The sequence below is a fragment of the Terrapene carolina genome, unplaced genomic scaffold, assembly GCF_002925995.2.
Source record: "Terrapene carolina triunguis isolate 2854851 unplaced genomic scaffold, T_m_triunguis-2.0 Scaffold210, whole genome shotgun sequence".
In the NCBI taxonomy this organism is placed as follows: Eukaryota; Metazoa; Chordata; order Testudines; family Emydidae; genus Terrapene; species Terrapene triunguis.
Genome location: NW_020664561.1, coordinates 51,602,898 through 51,624,454, shown reverse-complemented (window position 1 = coordinate 51,624,454; position 21,557 = coordinate 51,602,898). Strand labels below are relative to the sequence as shown.

The 21,557-nt window shown below is 45.9% G+C and overlaps 1 protein-coding gene across 1 annotated transcript in view; it reads left to right on the top strand.

The window, feature by feature from the left end:
- Positions 1-21,557, top strand: part of LOC112115946 (inactive tyrosine-protein kinase transmembrane receptor ROR1) — a 245,421-nt gene that overhangs the window by 147,361 nt on the left and 76,503 nt on the right. The window contains exon 2 of the mRNA XM_024213179.3: positions 15,897-15,968. Coding sequence (XP_024068947.1) covers positions 15,897-15,968 — 72 coding nt within the window. The remainder of the gene's footprint in view (positions 1-15,896; positions 15,969-21,557) is intronic.

Below are 21,557 nucleotides of genomic sequence, written 5' to 3'. Positions count from 1 at the left end.
CAGAAAAGCGGTGGCCAAGCGCCGCTGGGCAGCCAAAGCCCCTTCCCGGCTCCCCCCATCCCCTGCAGCCTTACCATGCTGTCCGGCCCCGCAGCTGTTTTCCCCCTCCTCCCCTCCCCTGAACGCTCCGCCCACCTGCTCCTCCCCCTCCCCTGCTTCCCACGAATCAGATCTTCGCGGGAAGTCTGAAAAGAAGCAGGGGCAAGCGGGAGGCAGCAGCAGGTAAGCTGGGGCGGGGGGGGCGCGAGGAGGAGAGCTCCAGGGAAGCGCGGCCCGGGCCGAGCGGCACCTGGCGGCCACAGTGGCTCCGGCCGAGCGCGCCAGCCCGGCACCGGCCGAGCACCCCCGGCCCGGCCTGACTCGGGCCCCAGCAGTGCCAGCCCGGGCCGGGCCTGGCCCGGCTCGGACCCCAGCAGCGCCGGCCCTGGTTCCGGCCGAGCACGCCAGCCCAGCCCCAGCCGAGCACCTCCGGCCCGGCCCCAAGCCACGCAACCCCGGCCGGAGCTCCGGCCGGAGTGCAGCCCAATTCCTTTAAAGCCGGCCCTGATCAGGGGACAGGGAGGGGGGGTTGGATGGGTCGGGAGTTTGGGGGGGGCTATCAGGGGGGCAGGGGTGTGGAGGGGGGTTGGGACAGTCAGGGACAAGGAGCAGGGGGAGTTAGATGGGTCTGGGGTTCTGGGGGGGCTGTCAGGGGGGCAGGGGTGTGGAGGGGGTCGAGGCAGGCAGGTAGCAGAGGGGGTTGGATGGGTCAGGAGTTCTGGGGGTCCTGTCAGGGGCTGTGGAGCAGTTGGATAGGGCATGGGAGTCACTGGGGGTCTGTCTGGGGGCGGGGGTGTGAATATGGGGTGGGGGTGTGGATAAGGGTCGGGGCAGTCAGGGGACAGGTAGGGTCGTAGGAGGTTCTCAGGAGGGGGCAGTCAGGGGACAAGAAGCAGGGCGGCTTAGATAGGGGGTGGGGTCCCAGGAGGGGGCAGTCAGGGGACAAGGAGCGGGGGGGGGCAATCAGGGGGTTCTGAGGGGGGCAATCAGGGGGGGCAATCAGGAGGTTCTGAGGGGGGCAATCAGGGGGTGGGAAGTGGGAGGGAGTGGATGGGGGCGGGGCTCCTCCCCGTGTCCTCTTTTTTGCTTGTGGAAATATGGTAACCCTAGGAAAAGGGGACCTACTGTAACTTTGACAGTTTGCGGAGAAATGCTGTGGTTCGAAATAGCTCTTCAGCTCAGGTCTGTTCACATCCAGTAGAGGATTATATGGGACTTGTATGCTTTTCTCTTTCAGAATGTTTAAAGGGACATGATCAAGGTTAGCAGGCCTAACCTCACCCCTTCCTGTGCCCAAGTATGTACATGGAAAGTAGAGCCTTTTGTTGTGAAACAACTTACTTTTTAAAGATTAACTTTGCTATAGATGAGTTTTGCTGCATTTTTGCATACCAGAGTGCACAATAGAAGAGGGGGGGGGAGAGCATGTGCTAGAGGGGCACAGTGATGCCCTCCCCCCCATTGGCCAGCTAGCCAGGAGGAGGAGAACTGATTGGTCCCTTGCTCTCCCCTTTCATTAATTGAAACCATAGCCAAGGCCATGAAGACTGGGTGTCTTCCTTAGTTATCTCTCTGCCATCTCCTTTTCTGTCTTTCTGCATTCTCTTCACACCCTCTTATAGATGCAGAAACTAAGGCACAGCACGGAAAGGATTAATTAATTTGGTCACAGAGGCAGAGCCAGGGGTAGAACCTGGAGTAATTTGTGGTGTTGTCCTCTTTCTAATGGACCAGTCCGTCCACACCCACTCAGTGGGCCTACTCATGATATTGAGCACTCCAGTGTGAGTAATTGTTGCTCATGACAAGAGAAAGGGAGGAGAGTGTGTGTGTGGAGGGGGGGGTAACCCTGTGGTTTGAGTTCAGAAGCAGATTTATTTAACTTACAAAGTTTAATTGATCACAAAGGCTCTTACAGGGTTGACTTGTGTGAAATTCAGTCTACACACATGCAATATATTAATCAAATCAGACATTAGCCAACTTCTCTACAGGGAGTATATTTGAACACACCTTACTTGGCTTCCTATCAAGTGTGTATCTGACTGTAGTGATATCTCATTAACCAAAACCAACATTTTAATGAAAGTAAAGGTTTTAGCAGATATTTATCTTGATATGTAAAGGTAGATTTCTTCACTAATTTGACATGATTGCATTTATAGATAAAATCTTAATGGTTTAGTGGTTCTTTCGAGTGATCATAATCCATAGGTTGGCTTTTTTATAAAAAATCAGCTGCTGATATAGTTAAGATTTAAAGCAGGATATAAGAAAAAATAATTTTAAATACTGAGATCCGATAATGGAGGATTAATTTTTAAACTCTCCTTTCCATGTACAAATGCTGAATAATTTTTTTTAAATGGCAAGAGTGAGTGCACTAAGGCAGTTCAATACCCCAGACATATACAGGGCCGGCTCCAGGCACCAGCTTACCAAGCAGGTGCTTGGGGCGGCCACTTCGGAGAGGGGCGGCACATCCAGCTGTTCGGCGGCAATTCGGCGGACGGTCCCTCACTCCTGCTCGGAGCGAAGAACCTCCTGCCAAATTGCCGCCGCAGATCGCGATCGCGGCTTTTTGTTTGTTTGTTTGTTTGGCTGCTTGGGGCGGCCAAAACCCTGGAGCCGGCCCTGGACATATACCAGTATGTATTTTTCTCACACACAGCATAACATCTTTGTTCAAAATCCAATTGAGAATCCTATGTACGTGATGGGACTATTCAATTCTAGAACATCTTTAACATAATCCAATCTATACCTCAGGAACCTCAAATTCAGACAAATACAGGTCAGAGGAGCCTATGCTCTATTAATGATGGTGGTAATATAATAATAAAAATATGTCTAACCTGGTGTACTGTAAAATCCCAAACCTGTAAAGACTTAAAATCCTGCATAACTTTGTCAATAGAAATAGTCAATGTGTAAAGCTGAACATGTGCTTAAGTGTTTGCAAGACTGAGGCTAAATCCATACACCCTCATCTGCATGCATACCCTTCTGGGCCTAGATCACGTGAAGGCTGCAAGAGTGGTTGTATGCATTTTAGAGGTTCATTTGAATTCAGTGGGAATACTCACCTGCATACGTTATTGTGAGAGCTCGCAAATTTCTGGAGCCAGCTATGTCTATGAAAAATATTAAAATAACTGAGTGGTTACTGATTTTATTGTCCCCAAACTCCCTTATGTTCTGTTCTCCATTTCAGACACTCCTGAAAAGTTTTCAGTACCTAGGAATCCAGATAATTTCTCAGATCTCGGGTATGTTAAGGCCCAGTTATTCCCTGATCACTTACAGATAAAGAGATTTAGAGAAATGGTTTTTCCTACTGATTCTGTGGATTAAACTGAACTAGATGGAAGTAGTTCCCAGACAACTTTATTTATTTCACCCCATCCCGGGAAATACTTCTACAAAGGAATCTTCTGGCTTCCATCAAGAGTTTTCTAAATATATTTGGAGAGGAGAGAAAGCCAGGATCCAGATTAACAAACTTTGGTTAAGGAAGAAGAGTGGAGAAGGCTACTCATTCCTAATCTAATATTTTTAATGCTTCTGCATCTGAAGGCATATGGATAGGTGGACCAGGTGGAACAGAAAGTAATTGTGATAGGAAGAGCAGGTTTGTCCTTAGGTAGCTTTGATCAGTCTCCCATTCATGACTCAGGCTATGTCTACACTAGCACTTTCGTCGGTACAACTTATGTTGCTCAGGAGTGTGAAAAAACACCCCCATGAGCAAGATAAATTACACTGACAGAAGCACCGATGTGGACAGTGCTATGTTGGCAGAAGAGATGTAGCTATCACCGCTCATAGGAGGTGGTTTAATTATGTCAACGGGAGAGCTCTCTCCCATCAGTATAGAGTGGATACACGAGCGATCTTACAGCAGCACAGCTGCATCACTAGTGTAAATATGGCCTCAGTTACCTCCTTCCGTTAGAAACCGACTGGCAGCACATCTTTGAAATTTGGCCTACAGCTTAAAACATCCTGTGTTTTGCAACGTGGGGGTAGATATCTCTCCTCCCACCTTGATTTACAGCAACCCTGGCTTCCCCAGTCAGACCTTAGAGTGGTATATTCCACCATGTCTTATGGAATATTTTCTTAGCTACATTGTTTTTTTATGTATGTACTAAATGGTTGTGTATTCCCACCACATGTAGCTGCTCTGCATGTTCCTTTCCTTCAGATAAAATATTTACTTTAAACAGTAGTAATATTTTGCTCATAAATAGCATAGCAATTTTATTCCTGGGCTATTGAAGCATTTTACCCTGACCAAGGAAGCAAAAGACCCAAGAGGCAGAAATGTCTTTTAAAATTTGGCTTACAGTGAAGCCTATGCTGAGCAACCATCCAAGAGACGAGCTATGAGAGCCTAGCATTGCTGACTTTATACCAGGGCCCGCTCTAGGTTTTTTTGCCGCCCCAAGCAAAAACAATTTTGCCGCCCCTCCCCACCTCACCCCTGGGCTCTCACCCCCACCCCACCCGCCCCCCCTGCCGCCCCAGCGCTGGGCTCACCCCACCAGTGCTGACTCCGCCCGCTCCCGCCTCGCCTCCAGCCGGTCTGGCACTGGCAGGGTCCGGGTAAGCAGCGGGGCTCCCAGGCCGTGCCTCAGCCCAGGGTCCCTCCAGCCAGGGCTCCCGCCTCCAGGACCGGCTGGGACCTGGGAGGGCAGAGCCGGGGGACCGCCCCGGCAGGGGGCTGAGGAGCTGGGGCAGGGTAGCCCCAAAGGGAGCGGAGCCCCGGAGAGCGGGACGCGGGCCCTGCACAGCAGCACTCCTCCCTCTATGGCCCCGCTGCTGCTTCTGGCCGCCCTGCCGCAGTCCCTGGCCAGCTCGGGCCGCTTCACCCAGCCCCGGCTGCGGCGCTGGGGGGGCGGCTGCCCTGCGGCATCTGCAGGCGACTCTGTGTGCCCTGAGGGGCGGCCCCCAGCCCGAGTGTCCCCCGCTAGGAGCCTGCCCGGCCCAGCCTCAAGGTGCGGGCACTGCTCCCCCGCGGCGCGAACCGCAGCGGCCCCATGGCGATGCGCTGCTGCTGCCAGGGTCGGCTCTAGGCTTTTGCCGCCCGAAGCAAAAAAAAAAAAAAAAGACGGCCAGAATGCCACCCTTGAAAATGTGCCGCCCCAAGCATGTGCTTGGTTTGCTGGTGCCTAGAGTCAGCCCTGCTTTACAGTACTCACTCATCACCATAGATAGACAGGCCAAGTGACACACACCTTGCAGACTTGTATATGAAAGTTTGGTCGCTGGATTCTCCCTCACCCGGTACTCTAGGGGAACATGCACTAACCTGTAAGCCAGCTGCCCATGAGTTCTTGTCCTAGATTTTTTTTTTTTACTCCTACTTTGGGTGAGGCAAGTATTGTTCACCCATGTTACAGATTAGAAATTGAGTGGTCACAATAGATCATCCTGGAAATAGAACTCCACCTTGTAATATAATAGACACAAGTCACATCCATTCAATCATACTGCATTTTAAAAGGAATAGGCCAAATTATGTGCTAGTGTAGTCCATGCTAACACAGAGTAGCTTTTTCCCCCCTATAGAGGCTGGGCCACATATAGAGGTTTGAGTTCACTGCTGTCTCTGTGATAGTGAGTCTGGTTCCTTAGCTCAAGTGGTAAAAGCCCATGCTTTAAGACCGTGTTTCCAGGTGCAGTCCCTGCAGACAACCTAAACCGGGTATTGTTACACTTGGCTGTTCTGTCTCTGACCCCTGGACTGCTCTGTTCCCAGATGCAGAAACAGAATGCTGATTCATAGATTCCAGTGTCCAAAGAGACCATAGTGATCATCTAGTCTGACCTCCTGTATATTGCAGGCCATAAAACTTCCCCACAATAATTCCTAGAGGAGTATCTTTTAGATAAACATGCAATCTTGATTTCAAAGTTGTCACCATGACCTTGGTAAGATGTTCCATTGGTTAATTACTCCCACTGAATTTGTCTAGCTTCAGCTTCCAGCTACTGGTTGTGTTATACATTTCTCTGCTAGATTGAAGAGCTCATTATTAAATATTTGTTGCCCATGTACATACTTATAAACCGTAATCAAGTCACCCCATAAACTTCTCTGTGTTAAGCTAATACCCAGCATTCTAAAGGCTATCTCACAAAAAGTGGTGTAACCCACTGATAAAGTATGTCTTGGGTCTGCCTGTGATGGGTGGTCCTCATAGATAACAGCCTGTTTCCTCCACCAGTTACTCCTGTAGGTCAAGTGAAAGAGGATCTGAAGGTTGTGAATTCAAAACTTGCTGAGGACCCTAATTGGGAAAATATACATTAATGTGAGGATAGTGAAATTGCTGAAATGCTTTTGAATGGCAAAACATTTTATTTAGCAGTGAATTTCAATCTTGTGTTGGTATTTAGTATTTTTGGCATCTTTAGTGCTTATATTTGCTTAATAGGGGTAGCTGTTTCTGTTAAGAGTAGGATTGTTTGTAGGCAGTTGGTTGTAGTGTTTTCAGGAGACCGAGAGAGATGTATGGGAGGTTTTGCCTGTTGGTGCAGAGTGGAAGTTGCTATCTGGGTGAGCTCTGAAAAGGTCAGAACTTGATTTAATAAATTTGGTGTTGCCAGTTCTTGTGACTTTTTTTTTTTTTTCTGCAAATTTCATGATATTTGGCGGTGTTCATAAAGCCCTAGTTCCTGGAGATACGTGATTATTAGAGAATCTCAGCTTTCATTTTAACAGTAAGTTTCTAGCTCTTTTGACTGTTGAGCAAAGCTTGAAAACATGACTGGAATGTGCCCCGAAGTCTCAGAAGCCAGAGGGCAAATACAAACTCTCAAAAATTAGGTCATATATCTCGTGAGTTTTAAACCAATCTCATGAGTTTTGTGGTGTGACACATGATTTTTGAATGCGTGGGGGTGGCAATATTGCCTTTCCAGAAAATAAGCCTTATTCTCAGAGGGTGTGTAATATTAGCACTGCTTGGGGGACTGGATACTTCAGGGCAGTGCTAATGAGCTGCAGCACTTTTCATTTGTAGATCACCAGTTTGAATTAGGCCATCTCAGGAGAAATTAAAAGCTGTTCCTATCTAATGGATGAGTGGCAATCTCTACATGAGATGAGTTGGGTGATTCACAGTTCCAACTCCCACATCATGAACTGAGCACCACAGATTTACACTAATTGGCAAACCCAGAAAAGCAGCCATGGAGACTGAACTATCACTTCTACCCCAGAGGAGGCCCCATGCCCATCAGAAGAGAGCCATTTGGCAAAACAGTGCATGTGGGTTGTTTGCCTACCCGCTGCCCTGTAGGTAAACAGAGGACTTCATTCACCAGGAATGAAACATTGGCTCAAGCCAATGTTTCTCACCAACACTAAATCCACACAATTTTTGGAAAGTTGAAGGATATGTGTATATGCAAATTACTTCAACATATGCAAATTAGCTCATTCGATAATTTGCATAGATGACACCATTGGGCAGCAAAACATTTGGCAGCTATGTTTAGGAGATGCGTGGCAGAGACAGAGCCACAGCCTGCAGTCTTCTAGCTTATGCTCAGCTGGGCTGGCAGGGGCAGTCCCAGTGGAACTACTGCAACGAGCATATTTTAGAGCAGTACTTAGGCTGCGGCTGCTGTGTCCTGGGCCATTTCAGCCTCTGGATCAGGAAAGTGAAAAGGTGGCACAGAGGTGCCTTTCCTCACCAACCACGCTCCTTATATTCACAGAATGTAAGCTCAGTGAAGGTGAGCACCTAGCTGGGGAACGAAAGGAATTCAGTGTAAACCCACTGTATTTTAAAAGGTCTTTAGGGGTCTTGAGTTTGCTTAGGATGGACATGAATTAAAACAATATAAATAACACTTCAGTTCTGTGAGAGACAAGGGGAGGTGAGGTAATATCTTTTATCTTTCAAAAGCTTGCCTCTGTCTCTTCCACCAACAGAAGTGGGTCCAATAAAGATATTATCTCACCCACCTTGTCTCTCTCATATCCTGGGACCAACATGGCTACAACAGCACTGCAAACTTCATTTTTGTGGGAAACAGGCATTTTTTTAACAACACTTAATATTTAAAATACATTGTGTTTGCGATATCCTCTGGCTGAATCGTTGCATTTAGTGCCACACCCTTCCATGGTTCTTCAAAGGGAATTGCCCTGGCAGGGGAGAGAGATGCTGGGGCAGCCCTGCCTGTAGGCAGCAGATCTGTGTCTGAGCAGTCTATTTCCAACAGCAAGGAAACAGGCTTGTAGCGCTCCCATTTTTCAGCTTTCTTTAGTCTTCCTCATTCTTGTTCCACTGCCTGTCTTGAGGTGAAGAGGCCTGGGGCATGGCTACCAAACTCCTCTGCCCTCCTCCTGCCCCCACTAATCCAGCATCATGGAGACAGAGCCTGTTTTATGGTGGGCTCATGTAGCTGCTGCTCCCTATTCCACAACAGCTGTTCCTGCCCAGTGCCTTCTCTCTTAGGGCTAGTCTACACTACCCGCCCGGATCTGCGGGTAGAAATCGATCTCTCGGGGATCGATTTATCACGTCTCATCTAGACAGATAAATCGATCCCCGAATCGACGCGCTTACTCCCACCTCGTCAGGAGGAGTAAGCGCCGTCGACGGGGGAGCCTCGGTGGTCGATTTGCTGCCATCCTCACAGCAGGGTAAGTCGAACAGGATACGCCGAATTCAGCTACGCTATTTGTGTAGCTGAATTTGCGTATCTTAAATCGACCCCCCCCCTTAGTGTAGACCTAGCCTTAGAAGCTCTGCCCTTTACTAGGATGTATAAAAGGAGGTCCCTGGAGGCTCCTTCAGGGAAGTAGCAGGGCTCCCACAAGCCTCTGAGGTGAGGCCTTCCCCTTGCTATGCTATAGCTTATAAGGGTGGGAAGGGGCCATGAGGGCAGCAAACAACCCTTCCAGGAAGCCCATCAACCCTTGTTTAGTCTGCAGAAGAGAAGAGTGAGGGGGGATTTGATAGCAGCCTTCAACTACCAAAGAGGATGGAGCTCAGCTGTTCTCAGTGGTGGCAGGTGACAGAACAAGGAGCAATGGTCTCAAGTTGCAGTGCGGGAGGTCTAGGTGGATATTAGGAAACACTGTTTCACTAGGAGGGTGGTGAAGCACTGGAATGGGTTACCTAGGGAGGTGGTGGAATCTTCATCCTTAGAGGTTTTAAGGCCTGGCTTGACACAGCCTTGGCTGGGATGATTTAGTTGGTGTTGGTCCTGCTTTGAGCATGGTCCTGAGGTCTCTTCCAACCCTAATCTTCTATGATTGGAACCCTTTCAGGTTTTATTGGATTTATTTTTGTTCAGAAGGCCCATTTGGGGCTATAACTGACCCCAGTCCTAACTATTTTTTTAATGGGGTCAACCAACCCCAAGCATTGAAAAATCACGATTCAGCCCCCCAAAACAACAAAGAAATGGTCTTCAAAGTCATGACTTTTTTTTATAGAAGTAATACATTTGGGATTTTCCCCCCTCTATGTTTTGAGCCTGTATGGTGCCCTGAGGTCATGTTTGCGAACTTTTCTCTGCAACCGCGAGGGCTAGAGCTTGTCAAAATAAATTCAGTGAAACATTTTCATGTTGGAAAATGGTGCTTTGTCAAAATAGAAATTTTCAATGAGGAAAGACTGGGTTTCATTGGAATTTTCTATTCGGGGAAGTTAAAACAAAATGTTTTGAACAAAAATTTTAAACCGTTTTGTACTTTTTCATTCATTTCACAAAAAGTTTCGATGTTTCCCATTTGGGATAAAAATAAATGCTAAACTATTGGAATTTTCCACAGGACAGAAATTCAATTTTTTGCTCAGATCTACTAAAAACATAATTTTTTTTTTTAATGAGAGCTGAGATTCTTCTGTAATCACATCACTCTGGGAGGTGGGGCATTCAGAGGAGCACCAACTATTGCAAGAACTGGCAACAGTGAGATCACAGCAGCACTTGAAACAAAGGTCCAACATGAGAGTCATATTAATGCTGCAACTTTAAAGAGGGGAATGGTAATTTCTGAGGAAGCAAAATCTTTGAGGCTGACTGGAAAAAAAAATCCTTTTTCCCTTCAAGGACCAACGCATAAAGGAATAAACCTGAGCCATGAGAAGTGTTTTGGCTTCCCAGTTGCATTTTAAGTTTCAAGATGGATTCTGCCTAGTTTATATTATTATAATAAAGACACTGCTCAGTGCTGTACGTGCCTCACAGGCTGTAACTGTGCTAACCTAATGACCAATTGTGCAGCAGCAATATGTATCTCTCAATACACTCAAGGCAATATCAGACACAAGCTTAGTTAACAACATGACTCAGAGCGCTTGTTCTCCACCAAACATTTATATATTTTCTGGGGATTAGGAGGAAACTTTCAGTGTTGCCAACTCTTGCAATTTCATTACAAGTCTAATAATATCTGGTGTTTTCTTAAAAATGCAGCTGCTGGAATAAGGTTATTATTATGGAATCTTGGCTTTAATTCTGTAAAAAAAAAAGCACATTTCTAGCCCTTACAGCTGTGAATAAAAGTTTGAAAAGGTGAACCCTAAATGCTTTGACATCTGAAAGGGGAATAGATGGAACCCAAAATGTATTATTTTTGACATCTCATTTTTAAGCCCATCTCATGATTTTTGAACTTCTGGGGGGCAGCAATATTGTTTTTTCCTGTTTGCAGGTTATCCCATAACTACCTCCTGTAGGATTTCATGCACCTTCCTCTGAAGCACTTGATACTGGCTACTATCAGTGACAGGATACTGGACTAGATGGAGCATACTGATCTGAGTCTGTATGGCAGTTGTTCCTAGGTTTATAGTAGTTCTTTCCGGTGTAATCAACAAAAGTTTGTTTGTTTTTTCCCTCCTAGTTTGCTCTTCTTACAGAAGTAATTTAAGCTGTTAACATTTACACAACAAATGTTAATCCCATTTCAATTTGCTTATGTTGTCGCTGCACAGTAAGATGTAATCATCGGTATTTCTGAAAACATTCATGAGATCAGTTTTCACATGATCCCTAGTTTCATGGGTTGTTTGTTGGGCCTGTTTTTTTGCTAATGCTCTGAAATGTAATGGTCACACACTCCTCTCCTATACGGTTTTGTTCAGTGCTTGCCCATATTATAAAGCTCAGACACTGGCCTGTGGAACACTCAAGACTGCATGTTAGTGATACAGTCTCCTCAGCTTGTATTGAGTGAGAAGAGTTGTTCTGTGCTCTGGAAGGTATGTGACTGACCCGCTAATGCTCTGTGACCTATCAGCCCAACTCTTCTCTGAGAAATACAGTCGGAAATTCCCCCCACCCCCACTCCAGTGGGGTTCCTAAGAAGTGATGTCAATGGTGCAGATCCTCCTCGGATATCTCTTCTTGTTTGGCAGGATCTCCTCAACTGAGGAGATACTTAGGGTGCCTACTAGTCCCAGCCTGAAGGGCTGACATCTGAAACACAGCTGAATGTCCTTTTCCTAAGGAATAGGATGTGTCAATGGGGGGAAGCAAAGCACCTAAAACCCCTCCAATATCACACACATATAAGCACCGACTTTGGGGAAGGGAGGGCTCATAAAGAGCACCCCAGTCTAAGAGCCCCAGTGTTTTCCTCTCTATTTCCTGCATGTGAGTCCACGAGATTATTGCCACAAGTTTACACAGGCTCTCGGAGCAGGGATGACCCAAGGGTCAGGTTCCAAGAAGGATGGACAGTGGAGGTGACAGAGAGTAGCTCATTTTCATGAACTCAGCCCACTTCCTTTTGAGCCGCATCAGATCCCTGCAGAGTGTGACCTAGCACCCAAGCCTGAGAATCAAGCTGCTGTTGAACTCCCCTGAGTGGAAGATAGGCAGGGGTGAAAGTAACTTAAAGGACTTACTGGTACTCCGGAGTCCTTAGGATGGGGCGGGGCCTCAACCAGAAGAGGCGTGGCCTCTACCAGAAGAGGCGGGGCCTTTAAATCCCCAGGCACTTTAAATCAGGATTTAAAGGGCCCGGGGATGGTGCTGTGGTAGCAGCAGCTGGGAGCCCCGGGCCCTTTAAATCACTCCCGGAGCTACCAGCTGCAGAGGCGGAGCTTTAAAGAGTCCGGGGCTCCGCTGCAGTAGCGGCAGCCGGGAGCCTCTGGCCCTTTAAATCGCCGCCTGAGCCCCGCTGCCGCTACCCCAGGGCTCCGGCAGGCTCCGGGGACGATTTAAAGGGCCCGGGGCGGTAGCGGCTACCGGAGCCCCAGACCCTTTAAATCGTCCCGGGAGCCCTGGGGTAGCGGCGGCGGGGCTCCGGGGACTATTTAAAGGATTCGGGGCTGCGGCAGCCACTACCACCCCAGCCCTTAAAATAGCTGCCGGAGACCCGCCGCTGCCTCCCCAGGGCTCCGGGGACGATTTAAAGGGTCTGGGGCTCCGGTAGCTGCTATCGCCCCGGGCCCTTTAAATCGTCCCCGGAGCCTGCCGGAGCCCTGGGGTAGCAGCGGTAGGTCTCCAGCAGCTATTTTAAGGGCCGGGGCTGTAGAGGCTGCCGCAGCCCCAGATCCTTTAAATCGCCGCCCGAGCCTCGCCGCCACTTCCCCAGGGCTCCGGCAGCAGGGCTGTGGCGGCAATTTAAAGGGCCTGGGGCTCCAGCCGCTGCTGGGAGCCGTAGGCCCTTTAAATTGCCATCAGGGGAAGCTGATCCATACCGGGGCGTACCGGCTTACTTTCACCTCTGGAGACAGGGACCATTTTCACCTCAAGATTGGCCCATTGTCTCTCAGTTGTTGCTGCCTCTCAGCTATTGCCATGAAAACCAAGAACTAATTATCTCAAGCAGGGCCAGTGCAACCATTTAGGCGACCTAGGCGGTTGCCTAGGGCGCTAGGATTTGGGGGGCGCCATTTTCTTCGGCAGCAACCGTGGCGGCCGGATCTTCGGCCGCCCCGGTCGCCGCCGGCATTTAGGCGGAGGGAGCTAGGGCAGTGGAGCGAGGGGAGGGCCGACTGCAGCAAGGACGGGGGGCAGCATGCAGGGGAACTCCCCACCTCAGCTCACCCCTGCCCCGCCTCCTCCCCAAGCACGCCGTGGCTGCTTCACTTCTCCCGCCACCCAGGCTTGTGGCGCCAATCAGCTTAGGCGCCGCAAGCCTGGGAGGCGGGAGATGTGAAGCAGCCACGGCGTGCTCGGGGAGGAGGCGGAGCAGGGTGATCTGGGGCTGGGGAGTGCCCCTGGGTGCGGGCCCCGGCCCTGCCTGCGGGGGGCCACCTCAGGGCGGAGGGGGGGAGCTGCCGTGGGGGCGGGCGCCTCAGGGCGGGGGTTCTGGGGGGGGGCGCAAGGTGGAAGTTTCGCCTAGGGCGTGAAACATCCTTCCACCGGCCCTGATCTCAAGGTCCAATACAGTCACTTAATGTATCTCTCCAAAGGGATTATCTCCATTACAGCCTCAGATCTAAGGCTCTCTGAGTAGTGCAATTAGTGCAGGGAGGTGTATGGTGACCATGTTTGCTCTCAGCAATGCCATGGGTCTATGCAGTAGACAACAGTCTGACATTGTATTCAATCAGCAAGACAGACTACTGTTGGGGAAGCCATGAGAGATTAAGAGAACTTGTCCCTAAAATCAGTATGGCATGGTAGGTACTGTATATATGGCAATTGATTATTAAATCTAAGCATTAACATGAATAATAGAAGAATCTGGAACAAAGTCAATCTTAGGTTTAATCCCACAAAATCCAAGAAATTCAGACGATAGACTATGGCATCCTGAGGCAAATCTCTCGTGCTTAGGCTGTGCAGCAGAATGGAAGATCCTGTCATCGAGTCTGCGGCACTGGGAAATATGACATATTTCTGGGAAAATATTTATTACACACACACACACACACACACTAGCTAAGAGTGCACAGGGATGTACAGGCTTGGCCAAAACTTCAGCTCGTGTAAATAGATGTCTCCACTGATTTAGGTGGAGCTATGCCAACTTACATTAGCTGAGGATCTGGCCCCACTGAGTGTGTTTCTATCTTGTATATCTAGTTTAGCCCCATGAAAATGGATGACTTATAATGCCTTCAAATACTGTGTTTACATTGGAAATGCTTGACAGACTCTTAAATAAGCAGTGCTACCAGGTGGGCTTGTAAGAAAGAGGGTATTTATAAGGAAAGGGTAGTGGCCATATCTTATTACTTCGTGCATTTGTGTGAGTTTGCACATACAATTTATTAAATAAAAAAGCCACTTAAAAGATGGAATAAAAGTAGAATAGATTTGAATATCTTTGTGCTGACAATTTTTATCCATGAAATTATTTTCTAGGTATAGAAGACATACTCTGTTTTGATTGCTTGGAACATGTTAACAGGGCAGTGTCAGAATACAAATCATATACTTTGAAATAAATATATTCTTATCTATATTAACATCTTAGCTTCCTGATCCTGCCTTCTATTAACTGGCCCTACTGAAATCAGCTTAAGCTTGGGTGCACAGTGAATGCAGGACCATGCTTTGGGTGCACAATGAATGCAGAGTATTAAAACTGAAGAAGTATAGAAAGCTTGTTTACTTTCCACTATTTATTCTGGAAATTTCCTGTGTTTCAGTTTGGAAAGTGAAGCTGAATTCAGTTTCATTTTGTTGTTGTTCCCGCATGTATTAACCCAATCCCACAGTAATGCATCTCCCATCACCCTTGGGTGGGTTATCAGCAGTGAACCTAAACCTCCGGCTTGATCCTCTGACATTTCAGCTAAAAGAGGTAATTCTGCTAGCTCACAGGCTATAGCAGCCTCATAAACTCTGGACCAGCCACGCTAGGGGGGCACACGTTGTAGGTGTGGGTTACACCCCTCCAGCTCTGATCCTGCTACTGGACCGGTGCAGGTAGAATCCAATAGTGGGCTCCAAATAGAGATGCAGTACTCTGCCCCCTGGATCCTTTGGGCAGTGGATTCACAGCACTGCAGTGGAGTTTACACATTTTAAAAAAGGTTTCATTGTTTTAAAATGTAATGGACACATCTGTGTTCCTACTAGGGGTGTCTTTTTAAAACAAATTTTGGGGACTGAACTGAGTTGTCAGTTTTCTTTAGCAGGATTCTGTGTAATGTTGCTGTGTGCACAGATAGTATAAGATTTAAAAAAAAAAACAAATAAATATGAAGCTCTGTAGCAATAAATGAAAGAGCCGAGGTTACTGAAAAACATGCCTAGACGGTGTTAAAAATGAAGACATTTCAGATTGACCCTGCAAAATAAAACTTATCCAGAGTCTTTTCTTTTAAAAAAAATAAATTAGTAGTAGCAACTAGACTGTCCAAGAGCCATCTGAGATAGGATGTTGTTGATGCACAGATCAAGCCCTTACCCACGTGAGGAGGGATTGCTCTCACAAGTAGTCCCATTGACTTCAGTAGGATTATTTGCATAAGCAATGACTGTTTCTGTGAGCATGGACTTGCAGGAATAGGCCCCTTAGAAATGTTAATTGATGATACATTCAGCCACCTTGAAGCATGCTATGTTTTTCTTGTCAGAGTACTGGGTGTGATACTGTAATATTCCACCTCCACACAGCTAGAAGAGATGAGCTGAATATTTCCCCCAAAATGTGTTGCTTAATTAATATAAGGTCTCACAATCATACATTTTAAACAATGACTGCATTGCAAAACAAAATTCCAGGCTGACCTTGCCTTTTTCCCTTGACCAGCACTGTTGCTCATACACTTCAGCATGGCAAGGTGGAGCATCCATTAGATTTTAAAAAAACAGTGGTATTCAAATTATCTTGTTCATAAGGCATTGTCTTTGGAAAGATTAAGTAATTCTGTAAATTAATATATTAACTGTTGTCTTTTTCCTCTCCTTTTCAGGAACAAATTTGTCAGTCTCTGCTGATTTAATGCCGACATCATCATGGAACATTTCAAGTGAACTAGACAAAGGTAAGTGGAGAGAGAAAACAGAAAGATGTAATACCAGGCTTTACTCCTCACATATTCTTTTTGGCTTTCTTATTCAAATCAGTAAGTAAACGGGAGGAGAGTGGAACTAAGACAAACCTTTGACATTCAATTACATGCAATTCTGTGATTTTTGAAAAATGTTGGGTTCCTCCCACCACCAACCAATAAAATGTTCCACATGGTAAAAATATTTCAAGATGTGAATTAAAGAAGTTTATGACCTGCCTGACATTTCAGCTGGTGGATCTTAGGATCTGGTCTCAAAATTAATAAGCATTGGCCAGAATCAGTTTGCCTGTATGTGTTTACTATGAAATTTCAAGACATTAGATTAGTAGAAGAGAAAAATACTTCTAAATGTTTGTAAACAGTAATTATGTGAGAGTTTGAACACACCGAAGGACATAGATTGTGAGAAAAGAAAGAAATGTATTTCTCATCCCCTTTCATTTCATGAATTATGCAGCATAGGTAATGTAAGCCAGATTGTTCAGCCTCTTTTAGTCTTTATTGGAAGCCTGTGACCTGCATCTTTCTGGACCAGTCTGGTCTCTGAAATACTTCTAATGTGATTTTATTTTTTTTAGGTGGAAATGGTAGAATGCATTTAGTTAAGTTTGCCTAACACTTTCATTTAAAGACCCTGTTTTCAGTTGCTTGTAACTTTGTCTAACTTTAATAATTTGGGTTGAAATGTCCTATGACAGGTGTCTGCCATTGCAGAGAACAAAGTTAGGGGAAAATATGTTGTTTTGCCCATTCTAAAAAAAATGGTACATCTGTTTCATCCTCTTGTCATAGATGTACTTTTTTCCATACCTGTGAAATTCTGCCAAAATCTGACCACCTTAGAAAACTCTGAAAAATCACAGTTCACATATTCTCAGTAGAGTCTTTTTAGAGTTTGGCTGCTAAATCCTTCAACGATTCTATCTGAACTGAGCATGCTCCAGCCCCTCCTAGCTCCTTTGTCCTGGCCAGACTACACATGCATCATCCCCACAGAGCAACTGCAACTGTTAACTCGCAGTGCTGCAAGGGCTCAGCATGACTTTCCCTGCAATTGCATCTGAGAGAGAGATGTGCCAAGCAGCAGAACGGAGAGCAGGAAGATGTCTCTCATGTACTCTTAATGCTCCCACTGCTAGCACCAAGACAGCATGGAGGAGAAAGAAGTAGCCTTTGACTGCGATGCAGAGGGGTGAGGAGCTGGTGAGGAAGATGGGAAGAGCTGTGAAAAGAGGGGAGAAGTAGACTGGAACAGGAACTGGTTTTGTGGGAGGAGGAATGAGATGGGGCGAGCTGGAGAGGACATGGGTAAAATGGATCAGGCTTGTTGGGGGACAGATCAGAAGGCTTTTGTAAGCACTAACACACAGGATTCCTGTGTCTCAATATTCCTCAGCTGTCAGCAAATAGCTGTGAAACCTACTGGCAAAATGTGTCTTATCTCCCTCCAGTGGTTGATCCACAGAGGATGACAACATATTACTGTATCAGTTACCCTCTTAGCTCAAGTGGCAGAGGCCTGTGCTATAGATCTAAAACGTTCCACTGCTGATAGCCCATGTGAAGGTCAATATGGTTCCACATGGAGGAATTTCTGGGTTGGATGGTTTGTTTTCGGGTCAAGCAGGCAAAAGTTAAGAAATTCCAGAACTATGGTTGTGTATGCAACCTTAATTTGGGCCCTTTGTGTGTGTATGCATTATGATACAGCCTTTATTAGGTGATCCCGTACTATTTTGTTCCTTAGGACCCGTACACAGGATGGACCATGATCTGGGGATGATTCAGGGTTGTGTAGTGAAGGAGACTGTAGTATCCCAGCTTTCTTGCAGAAATTGGAAGGTGTGTAGTGAATGAGGCACAGGATCACAAGAAGAGTAAGGAGGGCCTTTGGCTAAGGCAGTTGAATGCTGCCCTGAGGAATTGGATTCTGTCCCAGTATCTGCTGCAGAGTTCCTATCATGCTAAGCGAGTCCCTTAAACCAAACTTTTCACAGGTTGCCACCTCATTTTCTGTGCCCCCAACTTGAAATACCCAGGGTCTGATTTGCAGAAGTGCTGGGCACTTGCAATTGCAAATGAAGTCAATGGGTGGTGTGCTCGGATTATAGAAAGTAATTTAAAATGCTAAATACTCTGAAAAATCAGCCCCTGGCCTCATGGTAGATGCAGTCCAGCTGCTGAGCACTCAGAGTGGGTACCAAACTTAGTGGACACTTTTTTGACTTTATTCTTTCTGTCCTTCAGTTCCTCATCTGTAAAATGTGGAGGAGGATACTATACCTAACTTTTGAGCACTTGACTTTACAATCTTACATTAAAAAAACTATGTTAAAGAACAGTAATAATGTATATTAAATTGAATGCTGCTTTTGCACAGACTCCAGAAGCTCATCCTCCCTACATGCTTCTGCAAAAACATATTCAGAGGGCAAAGTTCAGAAGCTATATGTAAAATAGAGTAAATTAACCTTCCACTAAGTTAAACCTAATCTACACTGGAGAACTTTGCCTAAATATTCCTAACATTGTTAGCCCCAGTGGGAGAGTTTGTGTAGGCAAGACTCCTGTGACCAGAGTCATTTTTATCACTGTTTTGATTAGACTTTTCAGCTGGTAGCAAAAATAGGTCTAGCCACAGCCATTCTACTACAGTAGGGTTAACACTGCTGAGGATTTTTTATTTTTTTTTTAGATGTCTGCAGTGTGGATATGGCCTGTGACTCTCTTAGATAATTTACAGCCATTGTCCTGAGATTCAAAATTGATAGCCAGAAGAAAGTATATCATAAAGGTGTGGGCTACTGCCTACTTCACTGTACACCTTCTTCCAGCTCCTCAGCGTGCAAGTTACACCAATTAGAGTCAGCATTTCCCGCTATTGCTGCCAACATTTCAGTTCCAACAGGAAGCGGTGGTAGGAGTGTTAATGTAGACAAGGCTCTGTCTGCTGCTACCATTTTGAGCATCAGGTCATTTTACTGCTCAGAGTAAGGTTTCTGTGATGGTGCTGAATGTGATTGGGTCCTGTCTACACTAGCGGTTAAACTGTTTTCAGCATTGTTTCAGTGGCACCTGTTAATAACATCCATGGCTGACAATGGGTAAAAAGTTCACTGTGCTAATCCACTTGGAATGCAACAGTTATCACCTGCTGAGGTAAATTCTGCATTCCAAGGGGATTACAACTTCATCATTATCCTCCGCTCTTATTGTCGTTCTACAGAACTATACATTTACACAACTAAAACATAGATTTACAGGCGTGGATTAAAACACATTTGCTGCCCAAAAAGCTTACAGTCTCAGAGCCTGATTCTGTAAAAATGCATGAGAACAAAGTAACACACATGTTTTGTCTTGTACAGGATAAAAAAGTTTTTTTTTTTTTAAATGTTAGCTACCATGTCCGAACTAATATGCTCTAAAACGCTAGTTTAGGTCAGGCAAATTGAACTGTAGTACATGCTAGTCAGTCAAGTTGAAGCCTAGGAGGAGGAAACTACATTTACACTTCAATTTCCACCTCACTAGCACCTAGGATTTCAAGAAATCAGCTTCCACCTGTCTTTCCTACAATCTGGCAGGAGATCTCAGAAGTCCCAATAAAACAGATTTTAAAGCTTATGGTTCCCAGCCAAGTTTACCAATTAAGCAACTGTTCCTATTAAGTGGTTCTTACTGTACCTACTGCTGCTTGGAAGTTAACATCCCTTGCTTGAATATTTCTTCTTTATTTTTTTTAACACAGTATTGTTAAACAATATTACAAAACTCAATGAGTAATCATTTTAAAGTTTTCTCCCAGCTTGCCGGCTTCTTCAGTAATTGACTCACAACTGAGCCTCGTTTAAGTTTCAATTTCTATTAAATAAGCCAAATCGACAGCATTAAACCATTGCCTGTTTATTCTTTTTAACAGGAAATGAAATTTAAAAGAGACGCAGTCACCCGTGAAGAGCTGTTGAAAGCAGCGATTGATGGGAGGGAGAAGGTGGTTTCTCACCAAAACCTTAAAACAAACAAACTACACATCAAAATAAAAATAATCACTTTTTAAAATAGCAGAATCTCAGCCAGTACCATTTTTTCTCTTTTCTTCTACCCTTCAATTATGGTGTGTTTCCTGCAGGGAAAGAATGTCATGAATGAAACTGCAAAACTAAAACGTGATCAAAAAGATATTTTATTTCAAATGAAAACTACTCTCATGCACACTTCAGAAAAAAGGACTTTGTGGTTGGGAGACAGCCTGGCTCAGGGGATCAGTAACAGGATACAAAGCCCTTCATCCCTTGGTTGCCAGTTCAAATATACTTGAGATGAGGAGTAGCTACAAGCTACAACTGTTGCGAGAGATGTCTGCATATCATAGAGGGCACTCAAGACTATGTAGCATAGTTCCTGAGGTTTGTAAGACCAGTAAAACTGCTTGTTGTTGTGCGCGGCAGATGGCTTCTTTTGTTCTGCAATCTGCTCTTTACATCAGCTCATAATGACCACCAGGTGAGGGCAGTTCAGTGTCTTAGGTGAAATAAGTTGGTGGTCTAAGTCCACCTCTTGATCAACAAGTTTGGCACATCATCAAATCTGGACTGTTGTAACATAATATACCTGGGGATAACCAAGAAGGCCATACAGATATACAGCATTTTAAATGTGTAGTAGCCTGGTTGACGAGGAGGGCAGGCCAGTGAGAATGCATTACGCTAGTGTTCCATACTACACTGTCTGCCAGAGAGTTTGGCCTTGTTATCACTGAGTGGTTGTCACCCTGCTTGGTACAACAGCCTGAGAGGTAATCAGAAATGATCCCCAGTTGCAGAGGCAGAGACCTGCAAAGGAAAGAGATTTTATAACAAACAGGATAAGGTAGAGAAAAAAATATATATTGGGGGAGAGGGAGGAGAGAATGAGAAATACACCTCTACCCCGATATAATGCTGTCCTCGGGAGCCAAAAAATCTTACCGTGTTATAGGTGAAACCACATTATATCAAACTTGCTTTGATCCGCCGGAGCGCGCAGCCCTGCCCCCCCCCCAAAGTGCTGCTTTACCGCGTTATATCCGAATTCGTGTTATATCGGGTCGCATTATATCGGGGTAGAGGTGTACTATCTGGGAAATGGAAATCAACAGTATCTAGGAAATCAGAGTTAGACCAATGCTGAGCATTTTTGAAAATCCTCCCATAGTGCATTTGGCACAATCTCAGAATCATGCTTTCTAACTAAGGTGATTTGTAATTTTGGGTAAGAGGAAGAATGTTTAGAATGGGAAGCAGATTAATGTGGGGCCTTCACACATACAGTCTAATTTTCCAATGCTGTAGTCCTTTCCCAACAGCCACACTCTAGCCTTTCTTCTGTACAGTTATAACAGTGCGGTAGCTTCAGTTTTCTTTGCCATAGCGAGGGATTGTTGTTCAGTTCAGGGGGCTGGGAGTCAGTGATTCTGTGCAAGATACTTAACCTTTCTGTGCCTTAGTTTGTCCTTTTGTAACACAGGAAGTGGTGTAGCAGGGCCGGCTCTGGCTTTTTGGCCGCCCCAAGCCAAAA